Here is a 19,445-nt window from a genome sequence, read left to right on the forward strand (position 1 = left end):
ATTAACTAATAGAATTAAAAATTTCATTTTTACAGTCTACAAAAAGTAATTTATTTATTATAAACATTTATTGTTATATTACAATTATTTACATTACTTACGTATTTACATTACTTATTACATTTTCTGCTGTTTCTTTTATTGATGGAGGAGTGTTTTCTAAACAGGAATCACTAGAATCCATTTTAAATTTCTATAAGGTAACACTATAACCTTTTTAACTGTTATAATTAAAAATATCTAATTATTTATTAAAGTATTATTTTTATTTCTATATTTCTTTCAATTTTTATTTTATTTTTTAATATTCGTTTTTTAATTATTTAGTTACGTTAAATAAGATTATTAAAGTTTTCCAGAAAATATTTATGGTAATAACAAAACTTCTTATATCAAGGAAGTACAATAAAGTTTTTCCACTCACTAGTGCGGAAAGTGACACTAATGGGAATTTTTCCCCGCTAGTGAGGGAAGTTGGGCATTACACAGCTGATTTTAATTGAGTATTGAGAACTTGCCTACATGGTTGCAGAAAAAAATATTTACTACAATATATTTTATCAATTTAAAATTAAAATGAAACCAATACTGTTTTTCAAAGCCATGTGAAGTAAATTTGGGGTCCTCGGCACACCAATCATGGCGCCCCTACAAGGGGTTCAACCTTAATAAGAAAATTATTTCTTCAAATAATTACCACGTCATAAAACTACATTGTTATAAAAAAGAAAAAGTTGATGGACAGACCAAGCTGGATATTGGGAATTTCCAAGTGGGCCGAACCGGATAAATTGAAATAATGTGGGCAGTCTGTGCGTCAGGAATTTTTCCCTTCCTAATTGTACTTTCTCTTATCCCACATTAAGTGGGAGTCATGCGATCGTTTCAAGTTTTAACCGAAATTTTTGATGTTTTTTGAGCATCGTGGGTTTTTAGGAAATTGTGTATATGTAAGTGAACAGTCTAACTAAAAAATTGTACAAAACAAAACTCTGTTTAGAGATTAGATTAGATTATCGGGGTGGAACCTGTGCCCCATGGCACAGCATCCAAAAGAGGCTTATTGTGCCAACCCCCTTTGGATCTAGTAGATGAAACCTCCCCTACTAAAGAGGTGGAGGACTTCCCCAACTAGTTCTTTTTGCGCTACTATCTCCTTTGGTCTCAAAGATCCAAAGGTTTTTTTTAGCACAACCACTCGATTGCAACACAATCGAACAGCCAGTGAGAAGACGTTTCCTCCTCATCCTGACACAATCTGCACAACGGTTCCGAGCTAATAAGCCCCCACCTCCTTGAACAGATGACTATGCCCTATGTGTACTGTGCAAATGTATTGGGGTGTAACAGTATATGTTGTTCATGTTCATGTTGTTAGGCTGAGATACCCGAAGGAACGACAAGTACCCTGTAGAAGTGGCTAATCCACTTCTCACCTCTTTGTTTCATTTGAACAATCTAGTACCGTCTCTGCAACTGCCTTAAATTCTTCTAAGTAGATTGATCGCAATGCGACCATAATCTTCACATTTAATGGCTATTATTTACTAAATATCCTAATAATTCTTCATTTCTCTTAAAATTCATTCCTTAAATTTTGATTTTACGTATCAAAGATTTAAACTCAAATTTTACAAAAGAGTACAAAATAATGTAAAAATTTAGTAAAAAATAGTATTAAAAAAACACTCTTCTCGACAATATTTCTAGATTGCTTAGTTTTTTAGCTTTAAATTAATCATTATTGCACCTTTACAGGATGAGTAATGTTTCAACGAAGAAAAGATGAGAAGGTTGTTTCTTGCTAAAAAGAGAAAAAGAACATTCAAATTTTTTTATTTAGTTTAGAAATTATCTAGGAACGCGACAATAAGCTTTTTTTGGTCAGTGTTTTTTTTTAAAGTTATTTTAAGCGCTCTCAGAAATTTTGAGCCCTGCTATTATACGAGGGTCGTTTGAAAAGTCCGTGCAAAAATAAAAACTACTTAATTTTTTGGGGTAAACCTTTTTTATTTTTCAACATAGTCTCCTTTTAGGCTTATACACTTCGTCCAACGCTGCTCTAGTTTGTTGATCCCTTCCGAATAATAGGATTTGTCCAAGTCTGAAAAATAGCTATTCGTTTCTGCAATCACCTCCTCGTTTGAATAAAATCTTTTTCCCACCAGCCATTTCTTCATATTGGGGAACAAATAGTAGTCCGAGGGAGCCAAGTCTGGAGAATAGGGGGGATGTGAAACGAGTTGGAACCCTATTTCCATTAATTTTGCGACCACAACTGCTGAGGTGTGAGCTGGTGCGTTGTGATGGAAAAGGACGCCAATCGTGGGCGTTTTTCTTGCAGCTCGGTTTTCAAACGGTCCAATAACGATGAATAAATAATATGCACCTGTAATAGTTTTACCCTTTTCCAGATAGTCGATGAGGATTATTCCTTGCGAATCCCAAAAGACAGTCGCCATAATCTTTCCGGCCGAAGGAACGGTCTTCGCCTTTTTTGGCGCAGATTCCCCCTTGGTAACCCATTGTTTAGATTGTTCTTTGGTCTCAGGAGTGTAGTGATGTATCCATGTTTCATCCACAGTGACGAAACGACGCTTAAAGTCCTGCGGATTCTTCTGGAACAGCTGCAAACCGTCCTTGCAACACTTCACACGATTTCGTTTTTGGTCAAGCGTGAGCAATCGCGGCACCCATCTTGCGGATAGCTTTGTCATGTCCAAATGTTGATGCAAAATATTATGTACCCGTTCATTCGAGATGCCCACAGCACTAGCAATCTCACGCACCTTCACTCTTCTGTCATCCATCACCATATCATGGATTTTATCAATGATTTCTGGAGTAGTAACCTCAACAGGGCGTCCAGAACGTTCAGCGTCACTTGTGCCCATATGGCCACTCCGAAAATTTTGAAACCACTTATAAACTGTTCTAATCGAAGGTGCAGAGTCACCATAATGTTTATCAAGCTTCTCTTTAGTCTCCTAAGGCGTTTTGCCTTTCATAAATTAGTGTTTAATCAACACACGAAATTCTTTTTCGTCCATTTTTTGAAAATCACTCGACTTCCTCGATTCAAACGAATGCCAAACACAAAGAAATAGACCGATCTGGCTGAAACTTGGTGTGTGTTCTTCCAAGAGATGCTACTAACTACACATAACCTCGATACGCGCCAGTGGTGCTATCTCTCTGACTTTGCACGGACTTTTCAAACGACCCTCGTAGTTATAATCTTAGGTACGACTGGTCACCGTCAAAGGACCAAAACTCCCCTAAGGGAAGGCCTACATATTTTACAGCAGAATGGATCAATGAACAATGATTTATAAACAATTGGATGGTCTAACGAAATTAATCAGTGCAGTTTTATTTATTTATTTTATAATTTTTGTCTTATTTAAACTGAGCGATGGATATTTATTTGTGTTATTCTTTTTCTGTAAAATATTTAAATAAAGGCTTATTATTATGGTTACAATAATAACCATATAGTTATAATAATAAATAGCTTCCAAAACAAAAATTGTGAAATTTAAAAAAAAATTATGGCAATTATGCTTAATTAAATTTAAAAATAAGTCGTCAATGGTTTTTAAAAAAAAGAAGAGCAATTTCGCTGTTCCTCTAGAGTAATATTTTTAAAATACTGTGACCTCTAATTAGTAGATGAGGAAGCTATAAAGAAATCTGTCCAGGTTTACATTTGCAAATTATTAAGCACCAATCCCATATTTTAATCTCTTATTTATATACAATCTCCTATCTTATACATACAAATATTATTCATATATTTAGACATAACTTCTAATTGATGTTGTTTACTGCCCTGTCTCGCTGTCGATGAACATATCTGTCTGGCGCCTAAACAGTAGACTAACGAGTATCAGGCCAACTTGTATCTCTTTATAATTATTCTGTTTCGGTGGCAGCGCTGTAGGAACACTGGTCCCCAGAAACTGTACTTACAAAATTTATCGTATTTCTTGTTAGTGGAGTGAAGTAGCTTGTATAGTGCTTACTGCTAACGGTTTGGCTTGACAGAGGCGCCGTTTACATAACACACCTGTTAGTGCTACTGTTCAACGCTACAGCTACTTGTCTGGTTTTTGTTTACAAACACATGAGGTGAGGAAAGTGTATGACCTGGTATAAACAATTTGTCTTATTAGCTGTTTGATGCATCATCTAGTTAGATTAGAACAGTTCTTCTTCACAGCTCCATAATAACTTTTTTTTATATATTTCTATTTTATCTTCTTATATTGAAACGAACTAAATAACCTTTCTAAAAGATTTTTAAAATTATAATTTTATTTTCGAATAACTATAATTTTAAATAAGTACAATTGGGCTTTACAAGTTAAAAACCTGCTGTGCCCTATAGGTTCTGAAGAGTTGTGGAATGCCACTAACCCTCAGTTGGTGCAAAATGTTAATAAAGATTTAACTGAGAAATTGGTCGAACCACTGGTACAGTCTAGCGGTTGAAAATGAATTGAATTCCCGCTACAGTAACATTAGAAGTATAGCCTGTTGGGGCGATGGAAAAACTTATTTAAAAGCAAATTTATCAATTATAAAAATTAGAATTATAGCTCAACTTCGACTCTCTCATAAAAATGTAGTAAGGATACTCTATAAAGGTAATAAGTATTGTTTTGATGGCGGCTTGTTGTGCAGTTTGTGCAATAGAAATGAAATGGAAAATATGAAACATTTCTTCTACTACTGCTCTATATACGGACCTCTATGTAATCAGTATGTACTAAAATATTTCCCTTCATGAACCTTGATATTGTAAGTTTGTTTGTATTTGACAATACAGACAAGATCAAAGACATTGTGTATTATGTGTTGGGTTCATTGAAGTTGAGATCCTTTGTTATGAATTAATAATAAGTCAATATAAAAATTTATGAGTAATTAGTTGAATTTTTCAAATGATGTGTCTTCTTCTTAAATGGCGCTACAACTCATGAAGAGTCTTGGCCTCCTCAAGACGTGCCCACCAGGCGTCTCTGTCCTGCGCAGCCGCCCTCCAGTTACGGAATCCAAGCAATGCCAAAGCATCTCTTGCCACACAGTCCTGCCATCGCGTTCTGGGTCTGCCTACCCTCCTGGGACCTTGTTCGCTACCATCCATAATTTTTTTGGGTATTTCTTCATCCCCCATCCTTGCCACATGCCCTGCCCATCGCAGTCTTCCGAGTTTTACAATTTTGATGATATCCGGCTCCTCGAACAAAGCATATACCTCCCGGTTTTCCCTAATCCTCCAGCTCTGTCCATCACGTACAGGGCCATAAATTCTACGGAGAACCTTCCGCTCGAATACCGCCAAGGACTTCTCATTGACATGGTCCATGCTCCGGAGCCGTACATAAGCACTGGCCGGATCAACGTCTTATACATTTGAATTTTCGTGCTACGGGAGATAAGCTTGCTTTTAATGTACTTTACTAGGCCAAAATAGCACATATTTGCGGCCATAATTCTTGTTTTAACTTCCAGGCTCTCTTGATTTTCACTACTAACTAGGGACCCTAGATAGCCAAACTCATTAAGCGTCTCGAATTTGTAGTGCGCAATCGTCAGCTGCTGTTCCTGGTTGGTAGAGCTATATCCCGTGCGCATATATTTGGTGTTTCCTTCATTAACTACCAAGCCTAATCTTCTGGCTGCCATTTCTAGCGCCAGGAAAGCTTCTTTCATGGCATTCATCGATCTTGCTACAATATCGATATCGTCAGCGTATGCAAGCAGCTGGACAGTCTTATTTAGTAGCGTACCACTAGCTTGGATACCAGAGTCCCTCACAGCCTTCTCCAACGCCAGGTTAAATAAAAGGCAGGCTAGGGCATCCCCTTGTCGCAGTCCCTTATTTGGCATAAATGTTTCCGACAGATCTGCCTGCACGCGCACAAAACACTCTGCCCCCGACATTGTCATCCTTATGAGGCGGACTAACTTAGCAGGGATATTCATTTTCATCATGGTGCTGTAAAGCTGTTCTCTATCAATGCTGTCCTATGCGGATTGAAAGTCTATAAACAGGTGGTGTGTTTTAAAGTTGTATTCCGCAGCCTAAATGATGTGTCCAGAGGATATCTTTCTTATACATTGTGATGCACTATTGGTTGTTTTTTATAGGAGTAATTTTTCTATTTTTTCGTAACATTAACATTACTTTTACATATATTCATGTATATATGAGTAGATTGATTAACAAGTATATTATATTTTTACTATATTTTGTGAAGTCCCAACTCTCTTGTAAAACTGCTAGTTGTAACAAGTAATAAATATATAAATAATTTTAAAAGAATAATAATTCCTTCTAAAATTAAATTATTTACTAACAACCTGCAAATTTAGTATTTAGAATGTTTACACAAGAGAACCTGGCACGATCCTGAGTTGCTCTAGACAAATCTCAAGTTCAGCTTCTTTTTAAAACTCAAGATACAAGCGTACATCTGTATACTCAAGATTCAAACTATTTTGAATATTAATTAATATTTTACAGAAGGAAGGAATTAGCTCAGAGATTACCTTACACTATATTCCGTCGCGGAGATACCGGGTTCGAATCCAGTCGCTAGTCCCTAGATTTTCTCGAAGCTTCTTACAGCTTACCAACCGGGTGATGGACAGTATAGTTTGTAACCAGAGAACACTGTCCGGTGGCCGGCAGTGCAGTAAAAAAAGCTGGTCTCAGATGTTGACGCGTCTTAAAAAAAAAAAAATCAATAATCATAATGATGCAGTGAAATTTTGAGAAAACAAGAGAAATTCTTATATTTTAGAATTCCATTTAAATATTGCGCATATTTTTAATTAATTTCATGTATCTTATTTAGAAAATTAATTGATGAAGCGATTAACTTAAAAATTTGATTAAAAATAGAAATATGACCTTTAAAGGCAAATCATTAGTTACTCTTTAAACCGTGAGTTGTATTTTAAATAATATAAATTGTATGTTATATTTTGAATGTAATAACATTATTTTTTAGATAGATCTTTCAAAAAAAAATTAATTTCTTTCAACGTTAGCTTTTTTGTTAATCACGGTGAATGCTATTTGTTAAAAAAAAAAGCAAATGTCCATAGGTTTACAAATCAAAAAACATGGAGTTATCTTTCAAAAACGACAAAATAGTCTCTGATCGTTGTTTTCGTGATGCTGTAAATACAAATATGTGATGCATCAGTTAAATATTCGTTTTTTTATGCCAGAGGTTGTGATATTTATCAGCTAACCTTTTTTTTTTCTTTCTTTTCAGATAAACAATTTACAATATTGGCTCCAAGAAATAATGCTAGCATGCAAGTACCGGTAGAAAGGCTAAAATCACATCCAGATAGTGTGAAGAAACTTCTGCTAGACCACGTGGTTCTCGGTCAAAGACTGGATCTTGGCATTGGGGCCGATCTTAGCTTTACAACTCTAGGAGGTCGCACAGTGAATATAAAATCTAAACCAGGTGAGGGTAAAAAATTAATTCTATTTCATCCAATACTTGAAATAGAGTAAAAAAAAAAAAAAACTTTAAAATCATCTACAGTAGCTGCCTTTGGTCGCTTTCTATGAACCGTGGCTGGTAGTGCATTGGAAAATCTCCGGGCGCTTGTGACCTCAGATTTTGACGCATCTAATTTTGCTTAAGTCGTAAATGTTTCAGATTATCAGTGAATAAAAATAGATAGCAAATTCATTGCCTTTCTCATGAATCCTTTCTATACAGCCTTTAATTTACATAAAGAACGGGCCTCTATCTGAAGGGCGAACGTTATCCATCTGGTTTCCTAATTAAGGAACTCTAGCCATTCTTACATCTCTTTCAATAAGCGCATGTCTAAATAAGCTACAATAAGCTACATGTCTGAACCTGAATATAGGCGTTTTCCTGATTTATAACTTACTACATATGTATATGATTCTTCAATCTTCGCTGATCAGAATGTTTTGATGGCTGATCCTCCGACATTCCCTTGAGGCTCTTTGTTTTGAGAAGGTTCCCTTCTAGTTAGGTTCTGAATTTAGGCTACTTTGTGATTTCTTTTCAACCTTCCGTACTAGTCGGTTAAAGTGAGTTTGGTCTGTGGGATTTCTAATTTTCTGTCAAAACTTCTTTTTTTTCTTTGAAGATTCTCACTAAGCAAGCAGTCTGTTAGGTTCTGTATTTTGTATCCAATCAAGTCATGTATCGATTTAATCTCAGTTGTTTTATATTTTATCTTTTCTTTGTTTATTTTGGGCTGACGCTCACTGAACTGTAGATGAGAAGATTCAACAGTAGATAGTCAGATTTCCATTTCGCTAATTGAGTTCAAATATATTGATGTTGATGTTGTGAAATAAAGCAATATCCAACAAGTCTGGTTAATATTTGGTGAGGAAAATATAGATTCGTCGGGTGCTGAAATTAAAATATTTTAATAGTCTGAAGCAGTCAATAGTGTGTTGCCATTATTAGTTTGTTCTGCTACTCTACTTCAGCTACTTGATGTCCGAAGTGCAGTATATTTAATTCTTGATTTATTGTTAAATTTAGAAGGGCAGGATTCAGCTAACTTTTTCTTGATATTCGTCCAATTCCTCTTGTAACTACAAGATTTTTTCTTTCGTTTTTGCTGCTAAATTTATTGAGCAAGTTGGAGATATTTTTATTTTTTCAGATATAGAGACCTTTCTATGTCCAATAATTTTACGTTTTTTCCTATATACTTCACAATATAACATTTTTTTTTTATTATAAGAATTTCATTGTGCTGCCGATCAGCTCTGATTGAAATTTGCTCATCTTGAGAAGTCTCTGGTAGTCCCAAACATAAGAAAAGGTTTAATAATCGAAACCTGGCTATGTGTATCGATTAGGTGAAAAAAAACTAGTGAACAAGAAAATCTATTTTCAAAAATTTACAATTTACCGAAGTAACGTCTAAGCCTATCCCCAGTTTTTTACGAGTTCTGAGAGTACCATCTATACCTTATTAGTTAGTTTTCTTCCTCGGTGACATATTTGATAGACAAATTAGGGAAATGATATCGGGAAATCTGGAGATAAGTTTTTCTTAGCTAAGCAGCTTTAAAATCTGAGAAAAATAATATTCCCTGTAGTTTTAATGTGAAAATGGTGAAGGAGTTAACTACAAAATATCGTTTTGTTAATAATATTTCTTATAAATTACTTGTAAATAAGTTTTTCTTGACTTGGAATTTGTCAATTATGCATTTCATAGTCAGCCAGCACATGAAAATTAGTTTTAACGACAAATTAATAAATTAGATAAATAAAATGATGATTTTTGTAATAACTGATTGACAAGCAAAATTGTAGATAGGTCTTTTAAATTATTGTATGATTAATGCACAAATGTTTTTTTTTGTTGGTGATTCTTCATCACAAATGGATTTATTTTTATATTCCATATCTGAGCTATGAAACAATTTGTTTTATGTGTATGTTAAATAGAGAATATTATATTATAATAATAAATATTTTTCCTTGTTTTCTTTCATAAAGGAGGTTTAGTTGCAAATGGAGCTAAAGTGCACGAAGACAAAGTAGATGTGGAAAATGGCCGATTGATTATATTAGATAATTATCTGTTTCCTGAAGATCTCACTGGTGATCATTCATTTCTTCAAGACATGACTGAAGTATTATCGTTTCTTCAAAGTGGCGTCCGTGTATTTCAACATTTACTTGCCCGTTCCAATGTGACAAAGTTATTAGAAAAAGGTAATATTTTTTTATTATATGTAAAAGATTCTTTGGAAATTTAAACTGTTATTATTTTACATTGAACCCAGAGAATTATAGTTTTTCAGGTTTGAGGGACTATATATATTTTTAGGTTTTTCATATTATGAAGCTTGCTGCCCTTTTTGACCAGCTTCAATTATGACAAAGCATCAACACTTTTATTTAAGATAAATATTGCATCATTTTTTCAACTAATTTTACTTTAATCGATCTAAATACACAATCACAGGTTTCTTTATCGTAAATCGTATCCACGTTAGGCCACATGGTTACAGTTCCCAGTTTTGCTTGATATGTTATTATAAAACCTAGGCTATCGGTCAGATCTTTATTTCGGTCTACCCCTGATGTATGAGTGCCTATTAAAAGTTACTATTTTCTCTCTGTAAGGAGGCATATTAGCCAATCTTTCAGTATCTTGGCGACCTAGCAGCACTTAATATTCCAACCTAACATCACTTCACTGGCAAACCCTCGTTACGCACTCTCAAATCTCACTTCGATAATGTAGTACTCGTTTACTGACTATAGGCAATTAATAAATCTTACCTATAAGTACTTAATCTGATTCTTCCTTTCAAGTTCAACTTCAGCTATAATCAGATATTTATTCATAGTGAAGAGGTCTTTTTTTAGTAAAGAGCATAGTGGATTAAATTTGTTATTGTTTTAAATCTATTCAGATAAGCTCTATGCTGCAGAGAGTTCTTCAAATTTGTATCTAGGATTATCAAGTTAGAAATCAAGGTTGAGTTATCCACATCAAAGTGTCTCTACTTGACTAGAGCCTTTGTGGTATTGATATTCATAGTTTTACCCACATTTCCTCTGTTGTTTCACAATTCTTCATTCATCCATGTTTCCGTTTTGCTGTCCATATCTCTTTGGATGATGAGATAGAAGAGAATAGTCTGTATACTCCCCTTCTTAGTGGTTACTCTTGGTTTGGCATCACTCTTGCCGCCGAAAATGAGGAGTCGAGTATTCGCAAAACCGATCTGATAGCATCTGATCTGCTTCTCTTACTGCAGTTCATATTTACTTACTTGATAAAACTTTTTCTATCAGAAGGTGCATAATTTTACTGTCACTACGTCACCTATACTGACAAACACATTTGGCTGGCCCATAATTTATTCCTCTTACGGCATCCTACAAATGATGCCTTGTCATGCAAGTCTTTTCTTTCTTCTTAGCCAAGAACCTGCTCTTCTGCTTGAATATGAATCTCATACGAAATCGGTTACGGCAATAAATTATTTTCTGAACTTGCCCGACCTATTCTAACTCATATCTTTAATAATTTCTGATGGAAAATTATTCCTTACTCAGTGCTAATTACGGTGTTTTAATCCCTCTCTCTCTCCATCCGATTCTCATTTCCTTTTGTTCAACTGCAGACATCTCATCCATTTCTGATCATGGATTATTATCACACGCTACATCATCACTTTTTGTTCGCTCATGAATTCCTTATTTATTAAACAGTACACTCTGCTGGTTGCTCTGATTCGGCTATTTATTTCTTCTTTTAGTTCAGGTCTTCACTGGCGTGTGAGCCAAGGTAATAAGTTATTTTATATTCTCATTCTCTAGTCTTACACTACTGGGTCTTCATATCCATTTCTGAGACACGACCCATGGCTCATTGCTGTAAATAACTTCAGAAACTTCAGTTAAGTAGTGAAATAATCTTTTCTTTCGCAATAACCACGCTCATTGTTTTAGGATCCTTGTTCATACCTTGCTTTCTTAGTTCTCCAATTTATGTACTGAAAATGTTAATTAATTATCAGCGAAAGTTGGTGATGTAAATATACAATATTGTTCTGGTCCTAAATTGAGTTTATTATCACCGCATTTTATATTCATTGTTATTATCCGCTTAATAAATTTAAAGACTGAGAGTAAGATTGAAAAATAGACATCAGTTCGAATTTTAGGTGAAAGAAACTTTTAAGAAATTAATGTCATAAATAAACGTGATGTATCATTCTCTGATTTTCAAACCAAATTAATCTCAAATAAGGAAAAGAATGCTGAAAAAGATTCATTTTCAAGTATTGTGCAACAATAACCTTTAAAAAGTTTAAAAAGATTGAAATATGTCCTCATTGCTATAGAAGGAAATTCTTTTCGTAACCTTTAATTTTCTTCATTATTTGTTCTGATTTCCACTTAGGCTGACCATTTTTAATATTCTAATTGAGGCCACAAACTTGCAACTATTTTTGATGAAGAATAAAATATACGATGCTGTTCTTAATGTATTCATTTTTTTGCTTATATTTATTTACATTTTACTGCCTGCACTCATACAACTTCAGTGTCCTTCAAAATACATGAAATCTGCTAAATAAAAAAAAAAGGAAAGTAAAATATAATTATTTCTTATCTCTCATTACACCAACTCAAGTTGTAATTTTGTATCGTTTTATGGACAATGACTGTAACTTGTTTTACTTAAGATAACGATCTTTAGAGAGGAGGTAAATCTTTGAACTCAGCTTTCACTATTTAATAACTGTTATTTTCATAAAATCAAGGTAATTTTTGTTTGTATTCGGTTTTGTAAAACGATAAATGATTGCTATACACAATATTTCAATAAAATAAATTAGGAGAAAATGTGTTGGTTAGCAGTTTACTGCATTTTCTAAAAGTAGTTTAAAACAACTTTAAACGACATTCTGATGGTCACTGACATAGTATGAACGGAGAAAGTAAATTTTAATAAATCTATCTGTGTTTTATCTATATTGCCCCCTTCAGCCTGCCAACCTTAAATCTCCAGAAACTTTTGATTTTTCTTCTGCATCCTCCAAAAGCTGAAGAAACCTTTTCTTCGTAGTTTAAGACCTGTTACCTGTAGTAAAATTAATGGTAAAAAACGCTCCAAGAGATTTAAAGGTATTTTTAAAATTGTTAGCTAAAAAAAATCTCTCTCCAGTGCTTAAGAACGACTAAAACTTTTGTTTCCTCATTTTACCACAAATTTGTTACAAATACTTCTAGCCTTTGGATGGCCTTTTAGCGTTGAGGTAGTGTTCTGAACTATCTCGTATCTCTTTGTTTCATTTCCAGCTTGGTGCTTTTTTATTTTCTCACTCTAGAGCGGACAAAGCTCACTTCCAGTTTTTACAGTTTTCAGAGCGAACACTAAATGCGCTTAGAAGGCTTTGGATGCCGCGATCTTAGGAATTTAACTCGAAAAAACTAGAGTACCATGTGCTATACATATAGTGTGTAATGAGCTACATACTCGTATGTATGTACTTCGAATTCATTTTCAGTTTTTATGCAAACATTTATCAATAAATTCATTTTAAGGACTTCAGTGAAACTGTAGGTTGACACTCTATCAGGTTTTAGGTTCTCTTAAATTTATAACATTGAAGAGAACTTAACACCATCTTTCTGTTTTGAAGTTGATATGTCAGTTAGTTATAAGAGAAAGCATATTTTGTTGAAAAATAACATTTCATTAAGCACTGTTGGTCCGAGAGTATCCGTATTCGTGTACCATATTTTAGTGAGTAGTCACCTAAACATACTGAAAACAAAAACTGTCAATGAGAATTGAGCACTATTTATGATACAAAATCTGTAAAAAATGTTTCCTGCGAGTATTATTAAGTAAACTTCCAATTTTACGAGACTTCCATGACATGATAAATATATTTTTATATTATGATATAATAGTGATATTTATTTTCATTTTACAGAAGAAGCATATACTGTATTGGTACCAACAGATCGTGCATTTCAAAGATGGCATCCAATAGATTGGGGATTTTATCCGTTTTCTGTACCTGAATTTACTGAAGGAGTTTTAATGAATCATTTTATAAAGGGTAACATTAGACAAGATCATCTTACTGGTAAACTTACCGTGAAAACGCTTGGCGATCGAGAAATTACATTTATCAAATCAGGTAATTATGCGTTTGAAATCAAATAATGTATTTGATACTCTAATATATCATTAAAGTGCTATTCACGACCTCTACATGAACCTGGAAATTCGAAACTAATTAATCTAATCTAGCCCAGCTGGAAAAATTTTAATAAAATATTGGTGAAAACTACTTAACTGGTTTGAGAGAAAAGAAAAATATGATCCTCAGATTAGGGTATTCTGAATTCTGATAAACAGAATACCTGCATTTCCATTTACCGGTTCTTTACAAATATCTGGAAATATTATAAATTGTTTATATCCACTGTCAATTTGATGGGTTATTCCGCACTGCTACTTTTACGTAACTACATCTATTGTACCTCTCTATAACTAGAGCCAAGTGAGACCCTTCAGCACCGTTAGGGGATGAAAACAAATCTAAATACTCTAGGAATTCGAGGAGGATAAGTGAGAGCCGGTAGATACGAACAGCTAATCGCTAGTATCAACTCTGCCTCTCCACCCAATAATGAGCCTTTTGATCTCTCAAAAGGGATCTGGGTGGATTATATTCCCCTCTAACACGTATAAATACCAAGACTCTCCAGTAAACCCCAGTAAGAGCGAGGGATCAGTTTAGGGATCACTGCTCCCTGGAACCTCTTATTCCACTACTAACACCCTCTCCCTCAGATGATGTAAGGATAGCTCCGCCAGATCAAAAAGAATCAGGCTTTAGGAAAGTTCAAGGAAGAAAGGGGAGCCGGTACTTAGTTTCAGTCTCCTTGATACCCCCTGCATCCATTATTAAAGCCATTAAAGGTATTATATTTTTTCATTAATAAATGGTTAGGTGCATATTTTGGATGTGTCCTTGGATTGAATCCGAAAATATTTAGAAAAACAATGATTTTTTTGGTTAATGTAAAAGGCAAACTTATATTTTGGACAATTTACGATACTTTAATTTACAATAAAGGAAATAAGAATTGATAATTGGAATTTACTTATTTGAAAAAATTATATTTTTCCATTATTTGTTGAAACATTTCAAAAATGTCATGTCACAAGAAGCGCTTTCGCTTTAGCAATGCTTTCTATCTAAAGAATTTCCTGTTGAAAGTAACGGATTTCGATATGAAAGTTATTGAAAATTCACTAACAAAAAGAAAGAATGGGTTTTATTTATAAATTGAAAATTTGATAGAGCCATAAAGTTCACGTTAATAGTATTGAAGGGCACTAATGACCTGTTTAGTCAATGAGCCAAAAAATAATGTGAAAAAACGTTTTAGTGTTAACAATCGCTAGATTTTTAGAGCACTAACCGCCAGGGGTTTTAACTGCTTTTAGAATGTGGAGTTTTCTACAACTACTTCCAACTAAATTACATTTGCTGCCTAGTAGAAATTGGTTTTTGGGATTCTCAGCTATTTTTTTATTAGGCCAGTTGAAAATAATAAATGGTTGTGTGATTGCATAGTTCTGAGGGCAGTTAATTATTTAAAAATATGCAAAATTGAAAAAAATACTATGTTCATAAAAGATGAGATTGTACGAATATTTTTGTCTGTCTTCCAGAATTGCTTCGAAAAAGGCTCTAATGATTTTCATTGCCTGTAATAGCTTATTGAATTACTATTTGGTCACTTGCAAAATAATCTTATTTTAATCATTTAACCACTTAGACATTTAGGAGATGTGTGAGTTTCTGGCAGCATATTTTTCTTCTCGTTATGGTGCATTTCATGTAAAATAGCATTCCTTTGATTTCGTTATCTTTTATCATTTTCAAAAGCTTCTTGTTAATCAAAGGCCTTCTACAATATGCTCAATGAATGCTAGGCATGCTCTGCAATGAGCTTTTACAAATATATATATATATATATATATATACATATATAGATGTATGTGTTTTTGTGGGAATAAATGAATTATTTTAGTCAGATAGAGTGAGCGAACATATTATTCCAAACGCAAGAGTAGGGCAGATAATTAATATCTAGTTGATGACCAAAATAAGAATGCACAGAAAGAATATGTGCTTATGCCAGACTTTTAAAGGAGGGAATCATCACCCAAAGAAAGTTTTCGCTGATGCATGAGATAATTGGTTTCATTGCTATATATTGAGGTTTTGGTAATTGTCACATAGAATAGTGATAAGTAAAAAACGGGATATATGTATACAATAATCGTAAATCAACTTGACATTTTTCTGCACCAATTAGGTGAGAAATTATTCAAGCAAATGCCTTCAAGATGACTTTCTAATTCTCAAAACGGTATGCTGGAACGGGTTCTTTTTCAAATAGAATTCCTTCTTTATTTAAACTTACTTTGTAAACTATCTAGTTATAAACGCCATCAATAAACTTTGTTTTTTATGGTAAAAAGAATGAGATAGAACATTCATATTTTTTTCTGGAGGTTTAGAAGTGTTCAGTATACTTAAAAGAGCTTAACCTTGAGTGCAAAAACTACATAATTAATTGTTATTTTTATGCCTTGGATGAAAGTTCACTGGCCTGTAGTTAAGCCCTTTAATGAAATTAAACTTAGTTGAATAAAATTGCTATAAGTCCTCATTTATGTGTTTTAATAAAATTATTGGCAATACGTTTAGCTGGAAAAATAACGGCCAACGGAGTAGAAGTAGTAAAAGGTGATACTCCTGTCACTAGAGGCAATATCATGTTTGTAAGTGAGGTTCTATTCGTGGATGACACCGTCGTTGGAAGACTTCATGAAGAACACAGAGATAAAGAGACACCTCCTCTATTGGCTTTTCCATGGTTCGGATCACAGTTCTTATCACATGCCTTTCTCAGCATTGAATCAGATAAAAGATTCATGCATATTACAAGATTTCTTAATGTGGCAGATCTTGTTCCGCACATACCTGGTGCAGGTAATCATTTTTGTTTATTAGTACTGTTAAGAATATATTTATATTAAAATTTCTGAGTCATTTTTTGAGTAATTTGTCTTGAATCATTCGATGTTGATGATAAAGTTATTCAAAAAAAACTTAAAGAATTTAGTTTCTTGCGGATGTAATGTTTAAATAAACAGAAAAGTGCTATTTCTCTGTTGAGTACACCTAACATAAATCAGTTGCTTCGATTGCCATATCACTGCATTAATGAACATTAAAAATCATGTATATTTATCTCTGTCTAGGTTACACGTTTTTTGTACCTACTGACGAAGCATTTAAGAAACTTGGATTGCAAAATGCCCCCGACAACTTGTTATCCAATAAAGAAGGATTGTTGGTGCTTCTGAGCCATTTTGTCAAGGGAAGATTGTACGATCGAGATATAAAAAATAATACCACACTTACATCCCTTTCAAATAGAACATTGCACATTACCAGAGGACCAGGTAATTTATTTATTTCGAAAGTCGAAAGCAGTTTTCAAGCAGTGTTGTTTCCTACCATAGTGATTAAAAAGTCTGGAAATAGAGTAGTTCAGTCAGTTCTAAACATTAGTGGTTCGACTTCATATGAAGTCGTTTCAAGTAGTTCTTGGTTTTTAATTTATCATTGTGTGGGATAATGGATAAATTAGATTCTGCGTTGTATAATAAATTTTATTTTTCACCAGGCACAAATGGAACTGTGGAAGGAGCAAATATTATAGAAAAAGAAGTATTTGTGTATAATCTGGGTACCATGTTTTACGTTGATTCAGTAATATTTGGAACTGAAATACCTGAACCTGTAACTGAGACTACGACTGCTGTAGTGCCACCAACTACTACTCTAAGAGATACAGAACTGACGGTAGAATCTGGAACGTATCCAGATGCTTTACTAGATGATACAATAGCAACTACAGAAGCCGATAGAAGTGAGACCACCACTTCAATTCCAAATACAACTGTTTAAATCCTTTATTTGGTTATTTAATGCCACAAATTGGCTTCCTGTCTTTCATATTGTCTTGAGGTGGTTTGTATTTTTAATTTTTGTTTGAAGTAATTACAGTAGAAGTGGTTAGTGCTTAGAGAGAGAGAGAGAGAGAAAATTATCATCCGTATTAAAAAATTTGAGGCTAGCACTACTGCTCCCTTCTATAATGTGTACAGTTTTAAAGAAAGAGAGACAGTACTCAGTCATCTTTTTTTTCACAAATAGATGTGAACAAAATTAAATTCATCAAATCTAAAAAAAAAGAAGCCCTTGCTGGCTTGACAGAAGAGCTGGTCTCTACGATCTAAATTATTATTTATTTCTCTAACGAAGTTATAAATATATTATTTCGTTATTTAATGCTTAATGAAAAATGTTATGTATTTATTTTAGCAAAGTATTTTAAGATAAGAGAACGAACTTCTTCCATTTTACTAATTTTTTATATTGTAAAGAAATAATGATTACTAATTTATTTTTTAACTATTTTAATTTTATATTATTACAAAAAGTTGTTATAACCTGTTATTTGTAGCTGTAATATAGAAACTGCCTAGTTGTTTCAAAAAAATATCTAATTATTAAGCAAATATCTTTATTTGCCAAATAGATTTCATCAAATTGATGGATAAGTAGTTTTAACCTATGAAGTTGATCCCTTAGTCAATTTGAAAATATATAATTCAAAAATTGAAATTGTATGATCTGTAAAATTTTAAAATAGATTCCTAATTTAATTTAAGAAATTAAACAAGAAACTTATTTAAGCATTCCTCCTAGTTTATCAATCTAAGATGGATATATGCTACTAAAAATTACCCATTTCCTTTTGTAAAAAAAAAAAAAATTATCTAGGTAATGAAGTAAATTTTTTATTTAACAATTACTTTTGCATTCCTTTCATTTAATATCTATTTTTTTTTTATAAATATTAATAGACATTAAAAATCAAAATGTATGTATATATATTAGAATGTAAGTTGTAAACTTATGTTGATCCTTATGTTGTAAATAATTATTAATTAATAAGGTCCAAATTTCATGTTTTCTATTTTACTGAAATATACGTGAACCCTTATTGTCGTTAAATGTGATAATTTTTTTTAATAACTTATAATTTCCCATTACTTATATTTAAAAAAAAATAAAAAAATGTATTGAAGAGGGAAATAAATTGTTTTCTAATAAAATAATCTAATAGTACCAATTTTCTAGATGTGAAATTACCATCCTTTCCTTACAAAAATGTGCCTACTTAAAACTTTTGGTTGAGGATACGAGCCTAAAATAAAAAACTTTAAATTATTTTAGCCAATTAAATTATTGGCTTTTTTTCTTCGGTTTTTTAGTTGATAAAACTAGAACGTTCTTTGCAATTAATGAATGGGGAACTAACAGCAACAAAATTAATAATAGGTTCAAAATTGATAAAACAGCACAATACAAACCAGGCAATCATGTATTAAATGGAGTATTGGAGGTCTGCCACAAGAAGTGTATCTTGAAGAAAGTATCAGCCCTCTAATTGGCTCTAATAGTAAAAATAATGGAATAGATAATAAAAGATCTTTTACTCATAAGAATTAAGAGTTAAAACATCTTATCAATAATGGTTTTTATTGTAGAAAAACCTAATAAGAAAACAAAAGCATGTATTTATTTTTTATGATAATTATTTTATATTTTGAACTCTCGATTTGTTGGGTAGGTGTTAATTTTCAATAATCTACGATAACGTCAAGCAGTACAAACTTCTTACCTCATCAATGGAGCAACACGTTTCACTTCACTAGATGAGAGTAATATGGTTTTTGAGTTTCCTCTAAGTACTAGGGCACAAATCTAG

At 33.0% G+C, this 19,445-nt stretch overlaps 2 protein-coding genes across 4 annotated transcripts in view; one reads left to right on the forward strand and one right to left on the reverse strand.

Moving 5' to 3' along the window:
- Positions 1-17,703, forward strand: part of LOC141456038 (transforming growth factor-beta-induced protein ig-h3) — a 63,839-nt gene extending 46,136 nt beyond the window's left edge. The window contains exons 2-7 of the mRNA XM_074131628.1: positions 7,293-7,493; positions 9,537-9,755; positions 13,505-13,714; positions 16,307-16,591; positions 16,864-17,067; positions 17,292-17,703. Coding sequence (XP_073987729.1) covers positions 7,293-7,493; positions 9,537-9,755; positions 13,505-13,714; positions 16,307-16,591; positions 16,864-17,067; positions 17,292-17,575 — 1,403 coding nt within the window. The 3' untranslated portion in view covers positions 17,576-17,703. The remainder of the gene's footprint in view (positions 1-7,292; positions 7,494-9,536; positions 9,756-13,504; positions 13,715-16,306; positions 16,592-16,863; positions 17,068-17,291) is intronic.
- Positions 1-19,445, reverse strand: part of LOC141456045 (uncharacterized) — a 51,268-nt gene that overhangs the window by 24,257 nt on the left and 7,566 nt on the right. The window contains exon 4 of one of the 3 annotated variants that reach the window (XR_012459561.1): positions 6,559-6,736. Coding sequence is in view for 2 of the 3 variants with exons in the window: in XM_074131643.1 (XP_073987744.1) it covers positions 19,018-19,128 (111 nt within the window). In the remaining variant the exon portion in view is untranslated. Of the gene's footprint in view, positions 1-6,558; positions 6,737-18,569; positions 19,129-19,164; positions 19,442-19,445 lie in introns of those variants that run through there. The other 2 variants (XM_074131643.1, XM_074131644.1) reach the window with 2 other exon arrangements.

This window comes from Rhodnius prolixus, unplaced genomic scaffold (genome assembly GCF_049639745.1).
Source record: "Rhodnius prolixus isolate KJV_2025 unplaced genomic scaffold, Rpr scaffold_4, whole genome shotgun sequence".
NCBI lineage: Eukaryota > Metazoa > Arthropoda > Insecta > Hemiptera > Reduviidae > Rhodnius > Rhodnius prolixus.